Source organism: Tetrao urogallus (assembly GCF_951394365.1).
Source record: "Tetrao urogallus genome assembly, chromosome: 24".
Classification (NCBI taxonomy): Eukaryota; Metazoa; Chordata; class Aves; order Galliformes; family Phasianidae; genus Tetrao; species Tetrao urogallus.
Window position 1 is genome coordinate 820,904 of NC_136837.1, and position 24,061 is coordinate 844,964.

Genomic DNA, 24,061 nt, shown 5'->3' on the forward strand with positions numbered 1-24,061 from the left:
TCCCCTGCAGATGACGCTGCCTATCAAAGTTTCCATCTGAATTCTGCACAGTACATTTAATTTCTGCCCTCGCTGCCTGTGGGCCTACCAGGAAGCAGCTCGCTCTGCAGGGAAGCTGCTCAGTAACGAGCACTGGACACCACTGAGTTCTATTTGCAAGAAGATCTCAGGCTTTCTAACACCAAATCAGAAATTAAAGGATATGTGTATTTAAAAATGCTTTCTATCAGGTCTCTTCTGTCAGGCCTGTCTCTATAACGTAAGATAGCAGCGCAGTTCTATTTCAGGTGCACAGGCTGTGGCCCTGAGCTGAAGTTTCCCTCCTGCAGGATCACAGCCCTCCAAGGGATTACTTCATTTCCTTCATTGAAACAAAACAGCACCAGTGTTACTGTATCAAAGCTGAATTTTAAAGCTCAGCCTTCGCCTTCAGTAGGTGCTCCTCCCACAGCTGATCTCACTTGTCAGCTCCTGCTCAGCAACTGCCTGCACAGAAAATGATTTAAGAGCTCAGTGTTAACGTGCATTCATGTACAGAATCATAGAATGGGCTGACTTGAAAAGGACCACGACGATCATCAAGTTTCAACTCCCTGCTATGTGCAAGGTCACCAACCACCAGACCAGGCTGCCCAGAGCCACATCCAGCCCGGCCCTGAATGCCTCCAGGTATGTGCACACATATACGAGGGTACTGAACCTACAGCAACTGCTCCCTCAGCCAATTACCTACACCAAGAACCACTAAGCTCCAAAGCACCATTTTAAAGCGTGCTGCACGCTGACGTTCAACCCGAGCCGGCAGCCCTCGGGGCACGGGCACAGCACGGAGCCCCAGGCGGGACGCACCGACATCACCCGGCCACGTGTCAGGGGCGCTCGGCGCTCCAGCAGCGGCCTCAGCGGGGCTCAAAGTGCAGCACAGCGGCGCGAGGCCGCCGCCATTTGGCGTCCAGGTGCGTTGTGGCCCCGCTGCCCGAGGCCGGCGGGGGGGGGGGGCGGCGGCGGCGGGAGGAGGAGGGGGAGGTGGAGAGGAGGAGGGGCAGCGCTGCCCGCGGCCCATCTGTCAGCGGGGCGGCGGGGAGGCGGCAGGAGGTTCGCTCGCTCGCTCGCCCGCCCCGCTCCCCCCGCTCGAGGGCGGGGCGCTGCCGGCCGCCGTCCCCGCAGCCCCGTGCCGGCAGCGCCGCGTCCCCGCCGCGTTCGGGCCGGCGCAGCTTCCCCTCCATCGCTGCCGCCCTCGGCCTCGCGCTTCCCGGCGCGCCCACCGAAGCTCCTCTCCTCCCGCGGCCCGCTCGCCCCGGGCCCTCTCTTCTCTCGAGGCCGCCCCCCGCGCCCCGTCCCTTCGGCTCCCCGTCCCCTCGGCTCCCCCGGCTGCGGCCGGCCGGCCCCGGCCCTGCGATCGGCCTCCTGACTGGTCACTCGGCCCCGCCAATCCCGGCGCTGGGGCCGGCGCTCGGGGGCTCCATATTGGCTGCTCGCACTCACCGTGCCTCGCTCCCCCGGTTCGGGTCCCGCGCTGATTGGCTCCGCTACCGGCCCCCGAAACCCAATCAGCGCCTCTACTCGGCCGCCGCGCAAAATGGCGCCCAACCCCGAACAAAGACAGGAGAGTGGGCGGGCGCAGGCGGCGCGTGCGCACAGCGGCTCTCGCTCCGGATGTCCCCGCCTGCCTCGGCGCGGCCCTCGGCGCCGGGCACCGCCCACCCGCGGCCTGCCCGGCTGCAGCGACTGCGCCTGCGCCCTAGGGAGCGCGCGCGCCTCGCGGGGCCGCCGACGCCGGCGATGCGCACGCGCAGCTGCGGTTCCGCCCCCATCCCGTCACGTGTTCTGTAGGTCCCGCCTCTGAGCGTCTCGCGCACGCGCTTTCGCTGAGGTAGGTCGGCCTTCGGAATGTTCTCGGCGGGTACCATAGAGGCGGCGTTCCTCCAGCCCGCCTAGAGGGGCTGGCCGGCGAGCGGGTGGCGGCGGCCATTTTCACGTGATGCTGGGAGTGCCGTAGTGGAGGTGACGGAGCGGGCAGAGCGATGTGGATTGTGCTGGGCAGGCTCGCTACACTCGCAGCGTTGCCGGTCCGGGCCCGGCAGTCCGTTCTTCACGTCGTGCCCGCGGGTGGGCTCTGCTGAGGGGTGTCCTGAAGCGGGCAGGGGTGGCCTGGAGGAGAACACGAGGCCTGGGGGTTCTGGCTCGCCTTGCGCTGGCCCAGCTGGTGGGCTGTTGCTGTGGGGCGGCCCCGCTCTGCTCAGGGCCGTTGCTGCCCTTTGTCGTTCTTTCCCCGTAGCGGGTGCTTTGTGCTCCAGAAGCACGCTGGGTGAAGGCTCAGCCTTGCGCCCTCAGCCACGCTGCCCCGTTCCCTTCTGAGGTTGCTATTAACGCTGTTCTTCTTTCTGTCATTTTTCCAGCCACTGAAGCCTTCACCGCAGCCCGCCTTGCCATGGCCACGCACGGCCCGGAGCAGGGCGAGCGGGTGCGTAGGAAACAGGTTATGTGGGCTGCTGTGCAGTGCGCACTGAGACGTTCCTGCCTGATAACAGCAGCCGATTGCACCATACAGCTTAGGGGACTTTATTGGCTGATAATAAAGCTACTTCTCACTACTTCTGTGCTTGTATCAGTGATGCAGTTATTTTGCATCAGCGCAGAGCTTGGGTGTTAAGTGCCTGGGAGTGTGGAGCTCTGGCACTCGGTGTGCTGTAGATGTGCACTGGTCTAAAGGTACTCTGCATTACGTATCTTACCTTTCTCAGTTTTGGTTGTGTAAAATGAACTGATGAGCTGGTGCGTGTTTCTCATATCTGATCCTGTAGAAAATATGTTATTGTCATATTGACTTTATAATCTAAGTCTTAAACAAGCTACCATATAGATATCGTTGTACAGGTTTGTGCAGAGTGTTCTGTTATCGTGGCCAGCACTCCAAGATTTCACACTTGTGCTTGCTTTTTAGATGAAGTGTGTTAAGGGAGACCTGTTTTCCTGCCCCCCGACGGACGCGTTGGCTCATTGCATCAGTGAGGACTGTCGCATGGGTGCAGGGATAGCTGTTCTTTTTAAGAAAAAGTTTGGAGGCGTTGAAGAGCTGTTAGGTCAACGTGAGTAATTCTGCATGATCATGGGAATTTAAGGACTGACGGATTTCCAGCTTGAAGGTTGCTACCAGGGGTCCAGGGTCAATTGCATAGTAGACTAACTCTTCCTAAAATACCACCTTCTTCCCTTTAGAAAAGAAGACTGGGGAGGTGGCAGTTCTCCAACGAGATGACCGGTATATTTACTACCTGGTAAGAGTAGAGAATGACTCAAGTGCTCCCCTGTAACAAAGTTGTATTCGATATTACGATGACAGCTTTAATAATTTTGAGTACTTTCTCCTAAGTAAGTGAGATGTATTACTCAAGTCTTCCTACTGAGGAGAAGCCAAGCTCTCTTGTGTGTGTTTATTTATACTTATAAGTTCACAGCACTAGCTGCCAAATTATACTATTTCAAGCTATGAAACAGTTCTTTTTCCAAGTCTCTTTCCCTTCACAGTGGTGACTCTGAGTGTAGCGACTCAGGGTGTAGAGGAGAGTTGGAGGGAGGAGGGGGGGAGTTTGCAGTGATAACAACAAATTTATAACTTTTTTTACTTTTATATTCAGATTACGAAGAAGAAAGTTTCTCACAAACCAACATACGAGGACATGCGGAAGAGTTTAGAAGCCATGAAAACTCACTGTCTAAACAATGGAGTTACTGATATTTCCATGCCTAAGTAAGCAAATTAGTGCTGTGTAAATGACTCAGTGTTACTTGGGTAGGAGGATGGTTTTGAGACGTGATCTCCTACTCTGAGAGTTCAATATCATCTTGACTGTAACTCTTCTGATCCGTTGTATAAATGAAGCTTGTGTTCCCTTGTGGGTTTAAGTGATAAAAGTACACTCAGGTTTGGTTATTTCGGTATTTTAACTGCATTATATTGACTTACGGTGAGTTGGGTTACTGCCTGAAGGGCTTGTTGTTCACTGCATACTTCAAAAGAGCTCATTATAGTTATTTTGATGTTCTATTTTCCAGAATTGGGTGTGGACTGGACGGCCTGGATTGGGATAAAGTTTCAGCAATACTTGGGGAAGTGTTCGAAAACACAGATATAAAGATCACTGTTTATACTCTCTGAACAAAAGAGTCTCATTTCCCTGGCTTTCAACAGCGGCAACTTCTTAACTGAGGAGGGGGGAAACTGCATGCTGAGCACAGCTCACTCGTGTGTTGGTGGTGGCCGTGGCTCTAAAAAAAAATAAAAAGCTCAAAAGTCTCAGAGCAGCTGATTTGGGATGTAGTATTCAGGGAACCTGTGTTGAAAGCAGGGGTATTGTGACTCTCAGGGAGTTCCCACTCTGTCCCAGCAAGCCACCAGATGTCACTCGTCCTCCACAGAGCACCTGCCTGCACTGGAGCCTCCTACAGCTGGCAGTTCCTGTGCAGTGAAATTGGAGCTGTCTAATGCTTAGATATTTGTTGTTCTGGTTCATAATGATGACCTGTGGAGCCCTGTCTATTTTTATTTTCCAGGATTTGCAGTGTTCATATATAGTATATGTATTCTCTGCAGGATTAAAAAGTAGTTTTTGTATCTTTTGGACACGAGCACTTTTTAAAAATGGAGTTGTACACAAGAAGAATTGTGCTGTCAACATGCATGTAACAGCTGTTCAGTACTCTGCTGTCAGATCAGAGTCCTCGCAAATGTCTGTGTGTGTGGTGGCTGCAGGCAGTGGGAGGAAAGCAGAGTTCTGGAAGGGAATGCTGGAGGCTTACGAAGACGCCTGCTGGTGCGTTCTGTGCGTTCTGTGGATGTGATTGGTGTCACATGCAGCCCTCCGTTTTCTGAGTCCTTGCATATGAATGATTGACATGGTGTTAAAAATATATGGAAGCTAAGATTTTTCTGTGCTTGTTTTGCTTTACTGTGTTTGTAGTTTGGCTGGTACGCGTTGTTTGGCGTCACCAAATGTAAAAGTCAGTGCCAGCTCGTTAGGCCATTGCTGAACACTTGATTTTGGGAAGTTTGGTTCTGGTACTGAACAGCTAACATCAAGTATTTCCTTAGTGTTTGATTTTTACCCTCTGCCCTTTAATACCAAATCTTTCTATTTCTGTCACATCGAATGCTCACAGAAATGCCAGAAATATTGATTAAACCGAATAGATGGGACAGCTGAGAAGCTGTTAGTGGGAAGAAACGTTTTGAGTTGCTCCTTGCTACTTATTGAATGTATGGAGCTGTTCCTGTTCTGACTTTATGGGTGAATCTGTACTGTGTGTTTTCTTTGCTGGTGGAGATCTGCAGATTCTGTTTGTGTCTTTAAGAACTGCACAGTGTTTCCTTCCCATTTGACTCCTCTGCTGCTTGGTTTTGGTGGATAATTGCTGTAGCCAAATACAGAGCTGTGAGAAATAAACTTGAGCAAGACAAAGGAACTCGGAGTATTGAGCTGATCAAGGGTGAGCATCAGGACTGTTCCTTCATTTAGCCCTTGGGCTTATATCTGTTTTCTAAATCCAGTGGCAAAGAAATCAAAGCCGCAGTGTCTGCCCAAAGGTGGCTCTTACTGCTGTTCGGGGCTTTTGTTTCTTTTGGGTTTTTTTTTTCACTGGAAGGTAATGCAGCATTTTTTGTGTGCTTGTGCGTGTTTAGTGCCTGTCAAATTTGTGACAGTGCAGCAATCAACATCCCACATCCAGCAGTTGGAAGAAGGAGGCCTTTCTGACTCAGTTTCCTAGTTGTGCTGCTCTGTCGCCTCCATCTGTTCTGTGCCTTGTATATGGAAAGACAATCCCATGTTTTCTGTCTGTGCATCTCTGCAATTGTGCATTCTCCTGAAACTCCCTGTACTGCTAACTCTCCCTTCTGATCATGCTGTGCTCCAGATATGAATTTCATATCATGTGTGGGTGTCCCACAGCATCTACTGTCAGGTTAATTTGGGGCCCTCTTTGAAATAGAGAACAGATAACACTGCTTTACTCTTTTTCAGCAGGCTCCAATTTTATTTCGTTTGCTTAGCCCAGGTTTATATCACAGACATACTGAACAAGGGGAAAATTGTATCTGATGCATTCAAAATCAAGTATTTAGGGCTCCACCATAACTGTAGAATTAAGAAATTGACTGTAACTTAAATTGCAGATACTGTTATTGAGGAGGACAGAGGAATAGAACTTTATTTATCTTTTTGATGTTGATGAAGCATGCTGTTTGTCAGTAAGTTTATCACATCGGCAGCTTTGTTCTGCAGTCTTTTATCTCCAAGTAATCCTGGTATGTGAGGCCTACACTCATTCCTGTTGCTCCACTGCAATGCATTTCATTCAAGGCTTTAACCACACAGCTCAGTGCCTGTTCCTGGCAGCAGTGACAACACAGTTTTGTTTCAGGGGGAGTGGGGTGAGTGGAGAAGAACAACAGAACAAAGTACCATAAGATTCCAAACACTAAATATCTGTTGTACGCATATTTGTCATCCATCAGGGCCTAAAATTCCAGAAGCTGGCACTGCATCTGCTGGATTCAAAGCTCTGGGAGGCAGGGGTGTCCCAGTGTCCAAGTCAGTTGCGTCTCTGTGTGGGTCTTTCCTGAGATTGGCCTGGAGGGAAGGGAGAGGAACGTGTTAGAAGCTTCAAATGCTTTTGTGTTTTACTGCTTAAATAGGTGAGTCTTCTGCACCCCATAAAAAGGAGCATGCTGTCACAACTGGTTGCTTTTAGTGGTGTGTTGTTGTTTTGGTTTTTGTTCTGGGTGTGGGGGGAAGCTCCATTTTTCTGTATGTTCTTTGGTTTCTTTCACATGTGTTTGAATATCATACATGCAGGGAACAGTGAGGTGTTCTTGTTCCATCTCGCGATCCTACCTTGTAATTCTTTTTCCCCTGGGAGGTGCTCACTGCGAGGGAAAAAATATCTCTAAGTCCCTTCAGCATCTGCTGTGAAGGAGACAATTGTGTCCTTACTGCCTCTGGAGGGGGAAGGTGCTGCCTAGGATAATATTCAGGTACTGCCAGGTGCAGCTGGGCACATAGGGAATGGTAAATGAAAATGATTGCATGCTATGTTTTTAACAACCTGAAGAAAAAGTGTAGTAGTAATACAGGGAGCCAGGTGAACAAATAGAAGTCCTCACTCACGTGAGCTTCACTGCAGAATCTCAGCCAACTTCTCCTCGTAGTACTGGAAGTTCTCTTGAATGTCCTCCCAGGGCACGAAAGCCTTTGCTTCCTCTCCTTCTTCCTGTTCCACAAAGTTCTGCCAGACGTACTCAAAGTCTTGAGGCTTCATGATCCTCAGCTTGCAGCCAGCAGACTTCATTTTTTTCAGGGCAGCCTGCATGTCTGGCTCCTCCCACATGAAGAGGCGTCCCACCATGATGGTCAGGCGCAGGTTCTTGTTCTTCCTCAGGGTCTCGCTGATCCGATCGGCGCAGGCCACGCAGGGGCTGGAGGAGACGTACCAGGTGATGTTGTAGCGGAGGCTCGATTCGCACTTTGGCAAAATGGTGTTAAAGAAAGCGATTTCTGCATGGGAGGCTGCGTGCTCATCTTCCAGGTAACCCCGGGAAGTTGTCGACTCTTTGCCTTGGGTCTCTACAACGTAACACAGGAAGGTTTTGTTCCTGCCTGAGCTGTATTCCACGTTCCTGAACTGGAACTTGAAAAATATGGCTGGGAGGCGTTCCCTGTGGGAAGTAGAGAGGAGAGAAGCATCTCAGGAAGCAGGTGATGAAAGGTTACAGCATTGGCTTAGATCCTGTGTGATCGTGGATCGGTCGCACCGTCCACCATGATTCTCTTTTGCTATCTGTTAAAAGGAGATCCCTGCCAAGAAAGGCTAAAAACGCATTAAACACCATTGGGTGATCAATTACTGTGTGGTGAGGCTTCCAGTTTTCAACACTTAGTCTTTATCGCTTTGATAAATGGCAGTATGGAGCTTTCCTGCTTGCTCCCTGTACACCTAACTGGAGTGTGTAGTACAAGCATTAGTGGTTGAAGAATGTTGGAAAGATGAAGGATACTGCTGACAACGTGCCCTGCGACCTGCGAGGGTGGGAGTGATGGCTGCATGGAGTAGCCAAAGCAGAATAACAAAAAGCAGCACAACATTTTGTTGCTTAGGTGCTAGTAATCTTCCAGAGTCTTGTACTCCTCTCATCTGAGCTTCAGGTGCACCTGTAACCTTGCTGTTCCCACTGAAGCTATAATCAATCTTTGTAAAACACTAAGTGTCTTATTCATCTCTTGTCTACAGTTACGTTATAATGTCAGATCTCTCCAGGGGGTGCAATGTGAAAAGGTCAGGACAGCTTCTCAAACTCCTAGAAATATTAATTGGGGAGAGCAGTGAGGCTGCAGGAGCAGCGACAGAATGTTGTTCTGCTGAGAGGAAAGAATCTGTGATGCAACGTGGCACAAGATATCTCCAGAGATGGTGGAAATAAATGGCATGGAAAAGAATGAATGGCCTCAAAATCAGTATGCTGTGCTCAGTGTGTAGGAAGTGAATCGCTGTCAGGCTGCTAGTGGGGAATCCTGGCCTGGGCCGTGCTGAGAATGTGGGATAGTTGCAATCCAGGAATAAGGACTGTTTTGTGAAGGGCTGGAATTTGATATATATATAATCAGCAGGTGTCTTCCTATGGACTGTAATGGAAAAGGCCTCGCTTTGAGGGTAGGACTTCACAAAATGCCCCAAGTAGCGTGATGCTCTGCTTGTCAGGTTGGAATGGGAACAGCTCAACAGAAAGCAGGGTGTAGCAAACAGTCCATCACGTCATACCTGGATGCAAGAGCTGCAGCATGGGCTGCAGGACTTCTGTGTGGAAAAGGATTGCAATTGCTGCTGTCTAAATGCATAACAGAGTAAATTATAGCTGCTATCAAGCTTTAGCCACGTCACCCTAAATGTTTAAATACATTTTTCTGTCTCTGTTTAATTCCACTTAGAAACTTCCAGAAACTTCTCATTGCTACGCACATATCCACACTTGTCCTCACACAGCCAGAGGTTTCCCTGCTGCCAAAGTCCTGTGGTGTTTTTGGCTTTTCAGAAAGCAGGAGCATAACAGAGCCCTGTCCCTGCAGAACGTTGGCTGCTGCTCCAGCAGGTGAAGGCTCTGGTTGGTCCTGCAGTGCACATTTGCAGCGAAAGGCCTGGAGTTACAGCTCACACTTCTGGTGTGGGTTTCCCAACAGTGTGATTTTACAGATGAGTGACTTCCCTTGGAATAGCAGTGTGCTGCACAAGCCAAGTCGTGTGAGAGTTGATACGGTTAGGTTGGCACAGTGCTTTGTGCTCGGAGGAAAAGATTGTTATTGTTCAGAATGCAGTGAGATGGATGAGTCGAAACAGCATCGTGTGTGGAACAGCAGCCACACCAGGAATGTCTGTTGGTGCTGTCGCTCAAAGAGTACCCTAATTCTTTTTGCATGTCATTGATTTATATAACATTGCATGGTTAGAGTGCAAGGCTGGCTTCAGAAGTTTTATTAGAAGCAGATTTTCTGCTGCTTTCTGAACTGTATTATTAAACGCTTACGTTATTCAGTGCTGTTTAGATGAGGTCTATCCAAGCTGGGATTTAATAGCAAAGCCTGTCTGGGGCCTTCTGTGTTAGCATTGTCTTAGCTGGAGGTGTGCTCATGAGGGATGGCCAGCAGTAGTGTGGATACAGGCTTTTGTTTTGGTTACTGAGCAAACAGATCATGCTGGTCTGCTGTGATTTGGTCTGTGGCTCTCTGGTTTGTGCACAAGTTCTAAACTACCTAGAAAAGCTTCTGGAGTCCTCTAAATTAAGGGAACAGAGGGAAAACATTAAGAAATGGAAGCTAAGGTTACCTGTTAGAGCCAGTCTCATTTTCTCTGTGTTATAAGACTCCTCTGGTGTCACTGAACAGCATCATCAGGCTATTTCAGCAAAGCTCCTCTCATTCCACAAACTCCATTTGTTGTCTTTAGCTAAGAAAAGTTTACATCCTTCTGAGAACAGCACTTCTGCTGCTTTCAGTCCTAGTAATAATAAACGACTCTTCAGATAATGATTTAATGATTCCTTAATTGAGGTTTTCTTTGGAAGCCCAGCCTGCTGAGTGCCATGAGCTGCCGGCCGCCTCGTGTCGAAGGCAAGTTTGTGTGGGTGCAAGAAGCTGTTCTGAAGTAACGTCATGTGTTCAGATGTGTCACATCGGAGTCGCAGGTGCGAGTTAATTCCTGATTTAACTCCCTTGACTGCAGAGTGGTGACATCAGAGATGAAATTAAGCATGTATGTTGTGATGAGCAGTTTGAACAGCAGTGATCTGTTCCAGGATGCGTTGACTCACTGTGTGTTCAATCAGACCTTCTAGACAGATCTGTGTGCTTATCATCCTGGCATCCATCTGAGATTATCTGGGATGTTCACCTCAATCTGTCCTGGCAGCATGGAATGTGCATTGGCTTAATGAATAGGTTTCCAATAAAGAATGTAAACAAAGCTAAGGGCTTTTTCCAAGCCTAAGTAATTGGCTGAGAGCTTGGAAAACTTGATGGTTGATTCGGAGGCAACCAGGAGATTGTTTGCTAGTTAGCAAGAATCTCCTTAATCCCATGTAAACCAGAGGAGGGAGGGCACTTCAGCACAAGTGTGAATTGTAAACAGCAGTCCTCAGGAGGCTCAGCTGCGTCCTTGCTGTGACTTCCCAGCAGCTGGGACTTTGGCAAGGTGTCTCTGGTCCCCTGAGCAACTGGGAAGTCCCACAGCAAGGGGTGCAGCAGTGAAAGAGCAGGAAGAGCACCCACGTGTGCCATAGGATTGCAAGCATGCTTGGATGCTGTCTGCTGCTTTCTCTCCCCTCTGAGTTACAGCATGCTTGGCAGATGACCCAAGATGAAGCAAGGTATCGTGATTGTTTGTTTGGATAGGTTTAAACACTCCATGAGTGACTGATAACCAAAATACATCCATAAGAAAGCTTTGTCATGTGCTGTGAAAGCAAAGCCTACTTCTTTGGACGCTGAGGTCCAGCTTCGTGTCTGTTCCTGAGTAAATTGCCAAATCTTGGCAAGCCTGTTTTCCCAGGATTGCATGGCAGGTGGTGTACAAACGTTAACATTATCCCTATTTTACCTTTTTTGGTTTTCTAAGATTAGGAAAGCAGAATGCCAACAGAATGTACCAAGATGAGTTCCGTTCTCCTATTTCTTACCCCAGATCCTGTATTGCTGTAGGTGCTAAATGCAAAAATGGTGTTGTCTGGCCTATAACTGTGAATTTATTAAAATAGACAAGTGCCAACTATTGTGGTGACTGGGCTGACAGCTGCTCTGCTTTCTTTCGTTTTGCAAATAGAGAAGCCATCTTCTCACCGTTTCCCTCTCCAATAAGGGCGCGGTGTTTAGGAGCTGCATGTGAGCTCTGTGTGTGTGGAAGGGATGGGGGGGGCTTTGGGATCTGAAGTTTTTGCTGCTTTTTGCCAACTATTCCCAAATAAACACTTGTGCTCATCGATGATAGAAAGTCTGTAATGACCAGCTGTAACAGAAAGCAAGGATTTATCACCTCCTGATAGAAAGAGCCTCATTTACACTCTAGGTAATGTGTGAATAAATATATCCACTTAAATGCCATGAAAAACACACAGCAGGAGCTTACATTTATCCAGGGCTGTGTTGAGCCAAATGCTGACAAAAAGTGAGGGTGGGGGGAAGTTAATGTTCTCAAACAGACTGATCAGTTTCCCAACATGTTTTGTGTATGCCAGGCTCTGCTATGAGCCTCAGCTTGAAAACTTGGCTGTGTGTCAGAAGATGCCCCTAATCCAAGGGCTGAAACTGAAGTTCTTGAATAGTAGGCAGTGTAATTGAATTTAAGTGCTTGCACAGTGGCAGTTGCTTTCTCATAACTCGCATAGCTGGCTTTATTGGCTGAAAAATTGTAAGTAATTGGGAAATCTGAGCAGTGATGAGAGCAGGTGGAGGCACAGCCTGCAGTGACAGGGTCCTTCCCAGAACGAGAGCAAAAATTGCGTATTTTCCTGCACATCTTTCTGGGTCCTCTGGGATTTCTGCTTCGCTTCCTCATCCTCACCTTTAGCACCCAGTATATCAGTCATAAACTAATAATCAGGGGATACCGGGCCATGAGCGATGCAGGAATTCTCCAGATAGCTTTAAACAGTTTCCAAATAGTACCGTAATGAGCACAGCATGAATACCCCTAGTGACAGCTCTGTGCTCCCTCACCAAAGAGCTGAGTCCTTCAGGGATTTCAGCTCTTGTCTTGCTTGGTATCAACATACAGAAAGAAAACAGGCTGCTCCCAGCTTCGTGTACGCAGATAGCAGAGCATGGATTTAAACTCATTCCCAAAAAAGCTTTACCCAAGGTAATCCAATCGATGATTTTCAGAGCCTATGCATTCATCCCTGCTTAACCCAGCTGTGTGAGATGAAACCTCATGCGTGGCTTTCGGAAGTGCCAACCCACCACAGTTTGCAGCATCTCTTACTGGTGGCCACGTCCCAGGCAGCAGCCTTCCTAGTGGGGCTCTGCAGTCTGCTCTGAGGTTTGCATTGCAGCAGCTGGAAGAAATCATGGGTTTGGTTTATGCACTGGGAGCCTTGGTGACTTCAGGGGAGACCAGGGGGACGAACTACAGGGGGCATCTTTATACCAGAGCTCTGACCAATTCTGAGTGCTTAGAGAGAACAGATTACACTTTTTTAGCTGTTGTCAGCAATGTCTGACAAGAGTTCAGCTTCCTAGCAGATCTGTTGTATCTCCTCTTTCAAGGGCCAGGCTCTCTGCAACAAAAGCTGCCTGCTGCTTTGCTGGCTTGAAAGCCACCTCTTGTTTTGGTGCCCATCCATGAGCAGGGCTTCTCCAAGCGCCCAATTCCAGATGTGAGCGTGGAGCTCTTGGAAGATCTGTCCCTTAGGTACGTAAAGCAAATCAGCCATAGCAGGGCTATTTTTCCTAACGCACAGATAGAGAAACTTTCAGACAAGAGCCATTGATTACACCAAGAAATCGATCTCTGCTCACCAAGGGCCGTGCCTCCCATCAGGCAGCGATCCCAGTGCACTCAGCGGGACTCCATGCAATGCAAAAGACTGCTGAATTCTAGGGAAGCAGCCCTACTTGTATAAAAACAAATAGATTTGACTGCCTGCCTGCCCAGGCTGAGTGTGCTCCAAAACACATCGAAACTTAACAAAATCCCGCAGCAATGAAAGCCAGACTTAAAGCCTTTAAGAACACCGAGAAGCGTGCGACTTCAGATGCTGCCTTCAGTTACCCAACATCAGAGCTGAGGCAGAAACCTCTGAAGGTGCCCATGTCAGTCTCCTGCACCCCTGCGTGGTGAACCCCCTTACCCTGTCACGATTTCAAACGGAGGCAGGTCTTCCCTCTTCACCTTCTTCTTCTTTTTCCCCTCGCCCTCCTCTGCGTTGTCAGGTTCACCGTTCTGGGTGTTGCTGGGCTCCTCCTGCTTTTCTGCCATCTTCTCGGCTGTAGGGGCAGTCAGTTACAGCCACCGGGAAAAAGAGCAATTTTGGAGAGCTCGGGGAGTGCAGGGGGCAGGGAAAAAACAGAGCCGGGAGTCCCTGCGCTGGAGACAGTTGTCGGGGGCTAAATATGGAACAAAGCAGCGATAGAGGCTGGATGGGGTTGGGTGTCCCAGGCTCTCAGCTTTCCCTCCCCAGCTTTTGCTACGTCTTTTTAACAATCCCCCGCGCTCCTTTTTAATTTAAAATTAAGTGACGACTTGGTGGTGGGCGGGACAAGAGATGGGTGGAAAATCCTGGAAGCGTAAGGATCTGTTTATCCATGACTGTGACGGATCGCTGGCAAGGTGCAGAGCTGGCAGGTTCTCCATTCACCTTCCATTTGCCAGTTTATTATTTTGCTGACCTTGAAGGACCACTGTTTTGGCTCAGAGGGGAGAGTGGCAATCCCCTTTGGTTTGCTGGAAAATCCCCATTGCTGTGGATTTGGCCCTGAGAGCCACCTGGAGCGCCCAGAGCAAGAGATTGCCTTTCCTTCCCCCTGCTCTTTCAGGAGAATGAAATCCCAAATTGGAGCTTGTTGAAGTTAGTGTTACAGATGGTGTCGGTGGGAATTGAAGCCAGAAGTTTGTTCCAGATGTTGTGAAGTCAGGCTGATAATTCACAGTGGGTATCTGAGGTGCAGGACAGTTCCAATTCCACGTGCTGAGCACATTGTTCTCTATTTTTTCTCTTCTTTGGCTGAATTTTTAAAAAATGCTTAGCACTCTAAGAGTGATAACACTGCTAGATAAGAGTACGGATTTTGAAAGTCTGTTGCCTTAGAGATTCTTGCAGGGTTCCTCTGTTTCTTTCCCCTTTGCTTCTGCAGGGGATGCAGACGTCGGATGAGTGATTGCAAGGAGCCAAAGAATCAGACAGACTGTGAGCCGTGATGATAAACGTGTGTGCAGACCTGGAGGTGAGGCAGCACTTAGTGGGACTGGTGTGAGCTGCGCGCCAAGGACAGAGCACTTGGAGGCATTCTGGTGAAGTGCTTATTGTGATTGCTCTGAACTATTGTGGGTGTGGAACCCGTCCTTCATAAAAGAAATGAGGACTACAGAGATTTTATTGACACAAGCTTCAGGTGTTTGCTTTGCTCAGCAGTGTGTCAAGCAGATCTCTCAAAGAGGCTGCGGTGGCTTGGAAGGATACTCAGGGTTTGTCTGGGCTTCACATGAGCTGTGAAAAGGGGTTTGTATGTTCAGTTTGGGAGGATTCTCTTCAGAAGTGCAGAATGAAGTGAAATTCTTCTCACAGTTTAATCAAAGTTTGTGTCAATCCCATGTGAGCCAAGCCTGGTGAAAACCTGAGCATGCCTTTCTCAGGGAAGCTTTTCTGTGACATGAAGTGGGGTGAATGGGAGGCATGTAGTGATGCAGAACTCAAGTTTTAGCCAAAGCACATTGGAAATCAAAGCTCCAGCATCCTGGGTTCTGCACCCAGGAGCCCATTGTCATGATTTAGATGAAGATGAAATGTTGTGCTGTATCTGATCGAACGTTCAGGCTACGTTAGTGGGAAACAGCTTTGAGGAGGACAGGCTGCTCTGTATAGGAATCAGAGATGTGAGCACCTGCTTTCATCTCACACCCGTGGTTCCCCCATAGCCAGCTCTCCTACAGCTTTAGAGGCTGTGCACCACCACAAAGTGATGAACTTGTGCTGCTGGGCAGATAGTTTGCCTTCTGGCTGCTTTATCGAGCCCCTTGCTAGCTTCGCTTTCTGCACAGTGAGAATCACAATACCTTTTGTAGTTCTTCATTAATAGCATCACTGGAATGTGTTCTGGGGACAGGGCACACCACCCACCCCTTCACTCCTTCTCTGTTTGCTAGCGATGAGAAAGTTGTTTATGTGATGGCTGGCATGGAATTTTGTGACAGCAGCGCAGTGAAGGATTTGAGACGTTCCAAGACATCCTATCCGTGGAGCATATATTTTCCTGGTGCAAAATTTTATTTATTTTTAAGCTGGAAATACTTTCCTGGAGAGCAAGTGTAGTGTTTTTCCTCTGCCTGGTAACTACACTCAAATTCCAGCTCCCCTTGTCCAGTTACTCTCACCTCTGACATTTTGGGAGTGTTTCTGGGGATGGGGATCCTCTCTTAACGACTGACAGCTTGTCTCTGTCTTCCCCCTGTATGTTAAACGCAACCTTCTTCACTCTGACCCACTTTTCTTTTTTTATTTCTGGAAGCTCTTGACTGTTAAGGTCCCATCTTTCCTGCAGCCTTAGCTTTCACTGGCCTGGCCCCTCCGCAGAGCTCAAGGCAGAGCTCCTATCTAATCTCTGGAATGTGGCACCGAGACTCTACCTCTATCCAGCCCTTCCCCAGCTGCTTCACAGTTCCATCTAGGGCAGTGCACTAAATAGTCACGATCCACCCCCCTGCAGAGTCTGCCTGTGCCAAAAATATAAAGGGACACCACCGAGTTGCTGTCGAGCTGACATTTTGCATTAGAGCCTTAGGAATGAAAGCTTTGATCGGTTGTATTCGGTTGTTTTTAAATGACCCTAATTCCCCTGAAGTTGTGCGTGTGTTCAGGAGCATCCGTGCATGGAGCTGATGGCTGGAGCCACTGATGGAATTCTTTCCCCATCAGACGTTATGGAACAGGAGTGCTGGGGGTCCGGGTTGCAGCCATCCTCACGCCAGGACCTCCCAGCAGCACTCAGCTCAAATCACTGCGCTTCCCAACAGGCGTTGTTACCCAGGCTTCCTTCACCCTTCCTCTCCTCACTGATTCCATGCTTTATTTTGTTGCCTGTGAAGTTCGTGCTGCTCTGAGAACCCTGCGCAGCAGAACGGCTATGTGGCCGCAAAGCGCAGGAGGTCTGCATGCACCTCAAAGCTCACAGGCAGGCTGAGAGCAGAGGCCAAATCCTGCTCACCGCCAGCAGAACCCTGTGCCTCTCCCTGCTGGATGCAGCCGGTAGGGGAGGACTGTTCCCTCTTCAGTAAATCTTCAGCAGCTGCACTTTACTTGTGGGGAAAGCTCCCGCGGAGGGACCCGACCCTGCAGAACTGGATGGGCCCTTCAGCTGCTTCCCTCTCAGCGGCGCAAACCCAGGCTGTGGTTTCCTGCCTCAGCCCATTCTCCATCCTGTGAAAGATGTGTCCTACAACATCGGGCAGCCCGTCCCCCCGTGCTTCCCCGTGTTGGGGCATCGAGGCCAGAATGCTCGATCAGAGCTGTGAATAAAGAGGAGGAATAAACCTCAAAGTCACCAACCCTGCAGTAGGACTTGAAGAGCTGGGAAAGCTGCCGGCAGGGGACAGCCAGCAGGGGAAGGCTGAGCTCTGTTCTGGAGGCTGCGCTCTGGCTTGGCTCACGTCTCAGGTATTAACATCTGATCATGGGTCCCTCCAAATACAGAGCACTTTTCCCACTGATTTTAGAGACATATGGGAACAATCTGATGGGGTTTTTTTTCCCCTTTCTCATCTTGAACGAGTATCTGACAAGGAGAGTATTGTAATCCCTTGACCTGTCTGCCCAGCAGGTTATCTGCTTGTCCTCTTAATTGCAGCCCGAGCAGCTTTACTGCTGTTGAAATGGCTGCTCTGTGCTGATCACAAAGGGGCAGTGGAAGAGACCTGGCAGTGGAAGTCCTTGCCAGGAAAAGGAGGCTTTTATTGCATTCTTGGGCTGGAGGAACATTTCTGGATAGATGTGAGAGTGAAATAAGACACTGGCTGTGTGAGTCATGGCTGAGATGTGCTCTCTATTCCAAAGGGACAGCTGGTGGCAGTAACAAAACATCTCCCTAGATACATTGTCTGGCAGCCATCCCCCTCCTGCTTTTTCCGGCTGTAACTACCGTTACGTGATAAATAAATAAACACTCGCTGACAGTGATGTGTGGAGGCAGCTTTCCTTCCTTCAGCCCCTGGAGGCCCTCACCTGTCCCTTTCATTGCACTGCAGGACTGCGCTGCCAAGTTTTAAGAGAAGGGGTAGGAAAACACAGACGTCAGCTGCTGCAGAATCCCACAAGGTTCAACCTGAGCAGTGCCCCTCTGGGCAGTGCTGTGAAAAGAGCAATACCTCAGCTGAAGCGAGCCGTGGTGCAAGCAGAGAGAAGGGATGCTCTCACCTCCTCGCCCGCTTTCTCTTCACATCTGAACCCCGGACGTCCCTGGCCTACGATCCCCAGCACACACGGCCATTACTGCTCTCCTGTAGAGCTGAGAAGGAGTGTTACTGGGCGGGCGCTGCTGTTTGCCCAATTAACTCAAAGTCCAACTGGAAGTTAAGGCCAACTCCAGGCAGCACAACCTCCTTGCTGCTGGGTGCAGTTTTCCTGGGAGCAGCCCCAGCCGTGGGTGCTCAGAGCCCTGGGAATTGATGCTCTGCTCCTCCCAGCGCTAACGAGAGGCTGTGGGAGGGCTGCTGGCCTGTCATCAGCTCACTGAAGTTTACACACAGCAGCAAATTCTTTCTAACGTTTCACTCTCTATTTTAACGTAGCTCCAGACACCAGCGAGTCAATTTAAGTTCCTCCCTGCTGAAGCCAGAGTGTTTTCTGGAACAGCTAGTAAATTATTGAATGAGGAAGGGTTGGAGAAAGGGGCTGGATGGAAAGGTGCAGCAAGATTTTATTTATGGACAAATACTGCGTATCCAGCAGGCAGAGGATGTGCCCTATGGGCTCAGATCAAGTGTACAATCGGTTTCGTATTGAATATGTCTTTCTGGAGAGACTGGCTGAAGCCTGGGGAGAGGGATCATCCCTGGACACGGAGATCTGAGAGGTGGCTCTTCTCTAAATGCCACGACCCTGTGAAAACTGCCACGAATGCATGGCCTTTGTCTGAGTCACTGCTTGAGCCATGTAGACCACGACATGTCCTGCGGTGTGCTATGAATGTTCCCTGACACTGGGGTGGGATATGGTATCCGTTCCATAGGCTAATTTAAGGGGCTGGATGAGCACCTTGCATAGCCACCAAGGCGATATGGATCCAGCCTGCCGGCTGCCTTGGTTTGGCTCAGGCAAAATTCCTCCATGCTCCTTGCAGATGGGCTGGGGAAAAAAAGCCCCTCGGACAGAGAACGTCAGGGAGGAGGGCCCTGAGCTCACCCCCATGGCACCTCCAGTGAAATCCCCTCTTAGAGGCAAAATTTCACAAGTTTTGGCAGGCCAGGCTCCAAGGCACGGTTTGGATTTCTTGCGTCTTTCTGGGTTCTCTTTCCTCTTCCCTTTGATTTGACTGTAGCCCAGGTCTGCAGGAGGATGCTGTGTTGCCACGTGCTTCTTCCAGCCGTCGCGTGGTCAGCAGCACGAGATCCACTGGGTAGCAGTAATAGAAAACCAGGCCATGAGGACAGGCTGGTTTTGCTCTGCACTGCACAACAGAAGAGATTTTCTGGATGGCTGACTTTGAAACATCATTAACGTTATTCTAATGCAAAGGGTTTTAGCATAGTTGTTTAAGTGGTAAATGCACTAAATGATGCTTTAAATATTAATAGAAGAGGGTGCTTTGCTGAATTTAAGTTTGTCAATTGATTTCTTGTAATCGTATGCATTACACATAGGAGCACTTGCTGGCTTTGCTGCCTGCAAGAAACTGCAAGCATCAGAGAAGCTACTGGTGCATGTATAGGTGGGCTGGAAGGGAGAACTGCAATAAAGACAAGAAGCCAGTGGTGAAAATGGGGAGGGCAAATATGAAAATTCATAAAAGTCAATCCTATTTAATTCAAGGTATTGCTTTACCTTAACAGGAAATAAAGATTAGGGAGAAGGGAAAAGAGGGGGAATTCTGAAGAGTGTTCAAGTAGGTGTCCAGGTATTGAATTTGGACGTGTTATTAAGCATTGCAGTTTTGTACCGATTCAAGAGCAATTCACCAGCTTACATGTAATTTAAGTGATGTTCCTCCTCTCTGCAGAGGCCGGAGCGCTGCGAGGACTTGCCTTATCCTTCCTGCTGCACTAGATGGCTCTGCTCTGCTCGTCGAGGCTGCTCTGTGCTAACCAGGAGAGCAGAGGCGTAACGGTGCTCAGATGCCCCCAGTCGTTCCTAACTCCACCGAATTGAATCTCCAGTCCAGATATTACTTTCTTTTTAGGGAGAAATAATGTATGTCCTCCTGTCCTTTGCTGTAAATAAGATGAGTAGCATGCAGTTAGATGAAGCCCAGAAGCACATGGTATTGTTTTGCTTGTTTGTTTGATTGTAATTGGCTTATGATCTTTCTGCTGCTGCTTGCTTTGTGCTTTATGGCCCTACTTTTGCTGACAATCACATCTGCTCAATGCCCTGCTCTCACGCAGCTTTTACTCCAGGGGTTACAGCAGAACGCTCACAGCAGCAGCCCTGAATGAAGGTGTCCTTCAGCTGCAATGGAGGAAATGGATGGGATCAAATTGACAGAACAAGATCCATGGCCAGATTTCCAAAAAGCAGCACAAATGTTGTCTGTGCTCAGCTGCTGCTGTTTGTTTCTCTTGGGCTTATCTTCCTGCCATGCTGAGCACCCAGCTCTTCCTCTTGCAGCTGTTGGGCACAAGAACATTCAGCCCATTTGCCCTTAAAACACGCTCAGGAATGAGGCCGCCTTCAGCTCTGCTGCTGATCCCCTTCTTTTGAGGGCCTGGGCGCAGCCTATGGACTCCAGATGGGATCCTTTGAGTTTTTCAGATCCCTTTTGCAAACCTAATGCCAAACTGGTGAAACAAGAATAACTTGTGTTTATTTATTCTCCATTTTATTGCAAGCAAACAATTTATTTTACATTCCCAAACCTTTGCAAATAAACCCACACACCTGAACCTACAGTCAGCTGCCAGAAAGAAGATTCCCTTACACTTTTCTTCCCATAAATTATTTCTATTGATTGAAAAAATAGTAGTAAATATTTTGTGTAGAACACAACATTTCTGAGGTTCAGATTGAAGAAGATCAGTGCAAGAGCCAGAATAAAGGATGGACAAGGGCTTGTTTGTTCTCCTTTCATGCCTGGCTCTGTGGCATGGCTTGGTGCTGTTTCTCTAGGGATGCTCTTATTTTAGCCTTTCCTGAGCAATAATATTCAGGGAATGGAAATTCTGTGAGATGAGATACCCGTAATTACACCTTTCAGAGCGCTGTCAGCAAGTTTTTACATTTTAAAGAAAAATCCTGTGTTTCTGTACTTGAACAAACCAACATTTTAAGGGCTTTCTGTCTGTTTTTGTGTCCTCTCACCCACCCTAGGCATTGATGTCAGCCTTTCGGTAAGGAATAGCACACAGAGGTGGAATAGAGGTATTTTCTCTTGGGACAAGCACTTGCATTCTAATCATTGCTTCTTTATCTTGGAGCAACACACTCAGCAATGCAGTGCTCCACAAATAGAAGTCAAAGTGCCCAGTTTCTTTCTGCAGCAGAGCAAGACAGATTACTGCCTGCTCAAGAGCTGATATATAAGAAGTTAATGGTATAAAGCACAAACCAGGTGACACGTGAAAATGAAGCAACAGCAAGAATAGCAAAAATACAGGCTCTTAAAAATGGGTGTGCACAAGTGGAGGGCATTTTTATTTGGTCCAGAAGAGATGGGATTTACCACTTGTGAACAGTTTCTGTTTTGAGGGAATGGTAGCAGGACAGAAGGAGGCCCTGGGCTGCTACCCTGAACTTCACTGGTATCAAGAGATCCTAATTTGGCTCGTGCACTTTGGCCTGATAGCAGTAAGATCTCCATACTGCTGCAGCCCCAAAACCTCAGCAGTGTTGGAAAGGAAGTTCCCAAAGCTGCACGACTGCTGTGCAAAAGCACACAGGTGTCTGTGGACACCTCTCCCTTGCACAACCACGATGAAGATGGGAGGAGGAGGTGTGTTCTGCCTATCCAAAAGTAAACCCCAGAAATTATCAGATCTTGGCGTAGTTTCACAAACGCCTTCATTTCGCTCCTGCTCTTATTCGCTCTTTCCTGTCTTTTGCTCAGGGTTGTCCTTCCAGATACGGATGGTCAGGCAGGTTGCCATGGCCAGCCAGCCCAGGTAGGGCAGCATCAGCAGCGCTGCCACCTTGTTGATGCGGTACCAGGAGCACACGGTGCCGATGGCCAGGCTGTCCAAGCACAGGATGTCGATCAGCGCCTGCAGAGCAGACAGAAGAAATTATTGTTGTTCTTCCTCTTACATACAGCAAGACGAAAAACCCTCCTGCTACAGGTCATGGCAGGATGGCCCAGGTTGGGATGGACCTCAAGGATCGTGAAGCTCCAACCCCCTGCCACATGCAGGGCCACCAACCTCCCCATTTCATAGCAGCCCAGGCTGCCCAGGGCCCCATCCAACCCGGCCTTGAACACCTCCAGGAACGGGGGCATCCACAGCCATGGAGGTTGGGAGAAGGAATAGAAATCAGGGAGACTTCACGCTGAGGATTCAGCTAGGCTGATCCTGAGCCCTAAGACCTCGGCTCTGGACTCAAATGAGTGAGACCAAACCAGGAGTGAGAGCAGTGCCGTTGTTTTGTTTGTTATCAGGTTTCACAGATTAATGCACTGCTCAGTGGCCCTTCTACTGATAATGCCTATGTAGGTGCATCAGAAACATGCTCATCAGTACCAATGGCTGCTATCACTTTCTAAATGTACATTTCATCAACAGGGTGACAAAGCTGAAATGGAAACATGCCAATCTGTGCCTCTGATGTTCAGATAAATGCTTCTTGAGTCCAGCACGTGCCCAGCTCTGCCACGCTGCCATACCTTCAGGCATATCCTCCTAAAGGCTCTGCTGTGCACACTGTGTTGTGTTGTACTGCTTGATAAGCACAGCTACTGTTCCCTCCCCCAGGGATGCTGCTTTGCTGCTTGCCTGGGCAGGGTGTGTTTCTCAGAAGGACTTATCTGCCACCCCGAGTCCTTAACAGGGAGATGCAACAGCTGGGCTATTGACTTTTGAATCTCCCGCCCTGCTCTGGTAGGATCCGCTATCAGAGGGACAGGAGCAGGGTGAGGAGTGGAGGGGGCTGATACCATTGCCTAGAGCCAGGTGCAGCATTAATTATAACAGAGCAAAAACTCTTCCTGCAGCTTTCTTTACAGTTGCGTAATGCTAGGTAGAAACTCTCCATAGAGGCCCCAAACACCCAGCAGGGTGTCCAGGATACATTACCATCTTCAGGTTACGAGCACCAAAGAAGAAGGGAGGCCAAGCCCAATTCAAGGCCAGCTGAGCCCCATAGAGGCCAAGCGGGACGATAGCTTTGCTGCTGCAGCCACCCAGGTCATTCCAGATCAGGTAGGAGGCATAGCTGTGAAGAGGGAAACTCGTCAGTGCTTTGCTGTCCCACAGTGAGTAAATCCATCATGTAGACAAACTCCTCGTGCGGAAGATTGTCCTGCAGCAGAGGTTTGCACGACTGCTGTATCTGCACAGCTGCTGCATCTGCGCCCCTCGCTGCTCTCAGTCCTCTCATCTCCCACACCTGCGTGGCTCACAGGATTTCCCCAGAGCAGTGGTTGTTATTGGTGTCCTATCACAGTGCTGAGGGTGAGCTGTGCGCAGCCTGAAGCACAGCCTGGAGCAAAAGCTGAGGAGCTCAGCTCAGAAGGCAGCTCAGCTTCATAGAATCACAGAATGGCCTGGGTTGAAAAGGACCACAACGATCATCTCCTTTCAACCCCCTGCTGTGTGCAGGTCACCAACCAGCAGCCCAGGCTGCCCAGAGCCACATCCAGCCTGGCCTTGAATGCCTGCAGGGATGGGGCATCCACAGCCTCCTGGGGAACCTGGTGCAGCCTGGGCACACACAGACCCCAGCGTGAGTGCAAGGCTAACAGCTGGGAATTCCCATTGCTGGGAATCAGCATACCTGCCCTGCCCTGCTGACCCAGGGAAAAGGAACATTAAGGCAAACTGAAAAGTTTGCAATACTGCACCAGAAGAAGCGTGACGAGCCGGGGGGGCAGTGCAGCACTTACCCCATTCCGGTGTACAGGACGGTCCAAGCAACGGGGAACATTTTGCGGGGTGGGCACCATGAGGGCTTTTTCAGCTTCTCGTACCAAACAGGAGTTTCTTTCCTATTGATGAACCAGCCGAGGAAACCCCCGACGTGCGGCAGGACGGTAAAACCTACGGTGTAAGCCCACATCCTTCCCTGGCGACGTGCAGTGCTCTTTTGCCTATTGTGGCTTAAAAACAGCAATTGATCATCAGTTTGGAAATCGCTTTTTCTTGCTTTGATCTTTTCCGCTCGTTGCCTACCCTCCGCTTTAGTGGGTAAGTGTTTAATTTGTATTCAGCATTGCTAGTGACTTCCCTCTGCCCAGGCTGTGAAGTAGGGGTAGTTATTTCTGCCGTGGTTACATTTTCCCCTTGATCTTCTGAGTAAAGTGGCTCCCGCATTATTTTCCGGGCTCTTACAAGCTCTGTGTGGCAGGGTTCACCTGAGGTGCTTATATTCTTAGCAGACAAGGCTTCAGTTACTTTTATCATTCCTCCTCTGAATGCTGAAGTCAGACAGCGCACAACCGTGTGTGCT

At 49.2% G+C, this 24,061-nt stretch overlaps 3 protein-coding genes across 3 annotated transcripts; 1 reads left to right on the top strand and 2 right to left on the bottom strand.

Annotated features, from left to right (window-relative positions):
* Positions 1 to 2,024: 2,024 nt before the first annotated feature.
* Positions 2,025 to 4,291, top strand: OARD1 (O-acyl-ADP-ribose deacylase 1; the record flags this gene model as incomplete). Its single annotated transcript, XM_079546356.1, has 6 exons — positions 2,025 to 2,109; positions 2,400 to 2,464; positions 2,945 to 3,089; positions 3,220 to 3,278; positions 3,639 to 3,751; positions 4,057 to 4,291. 6 exons carry the CDS (start codon positions 2,025 to 2,027, stop codon positions 4,157 to 4,159), a joined length of 570 nt encoding a protein of 189 aa, XP_079402482.1. The 3' UTR covers positions 4,160 to 4,291.
* Positions 4,292 to 6,437: 2,146 nt separating this feature from the next.
* APOBEC2 (apolipoprotein B mRNA editing enzyme catalytic subunit 2) lies at positions 6,438 to 13,518 on the bottom strand (the record flags this gene model as incomplete). The annotated part of the gene is made up of 3 exons (XM_079546538.1): positions 6,438 to 6,629; positions 7,167 to 7,714; positions 13,391 to 13,518. 2 exons carry the CDS (start codon positions 13,516 to 13,518, stop codon positions 7,174 to 7,176), a joined length of 669 nt encoding a protein of 222 aa, XP_079402664.1. The 3' UTR covers positions 6,438 to 6,629; positions 7,167 to 7,173.
* A 7,962-nt stretch (positions 13,519 to 21,480) lies between these two features.
* TSPO2 (translocator protein 2) lies at positions 21,481 to 23,671 on the bottom strand (the record flags this gene model as incomplete). Its single annotated transcript, XM_079546339.1, has 3 exons — positions 21,481 to 21,663; positions 22,690 to 22,828; positions 23,499 to 23,671. 3 exons carry the CDS (start codon positions 23,669 to 23,671, stop codon positions 21,481 to 21,483), a joined length of 495 nt encoding a protein of 164 aa, XP_079402465.1.
* Positions 23,672 to 24,061: the final 390 nt, after the last annotated feature.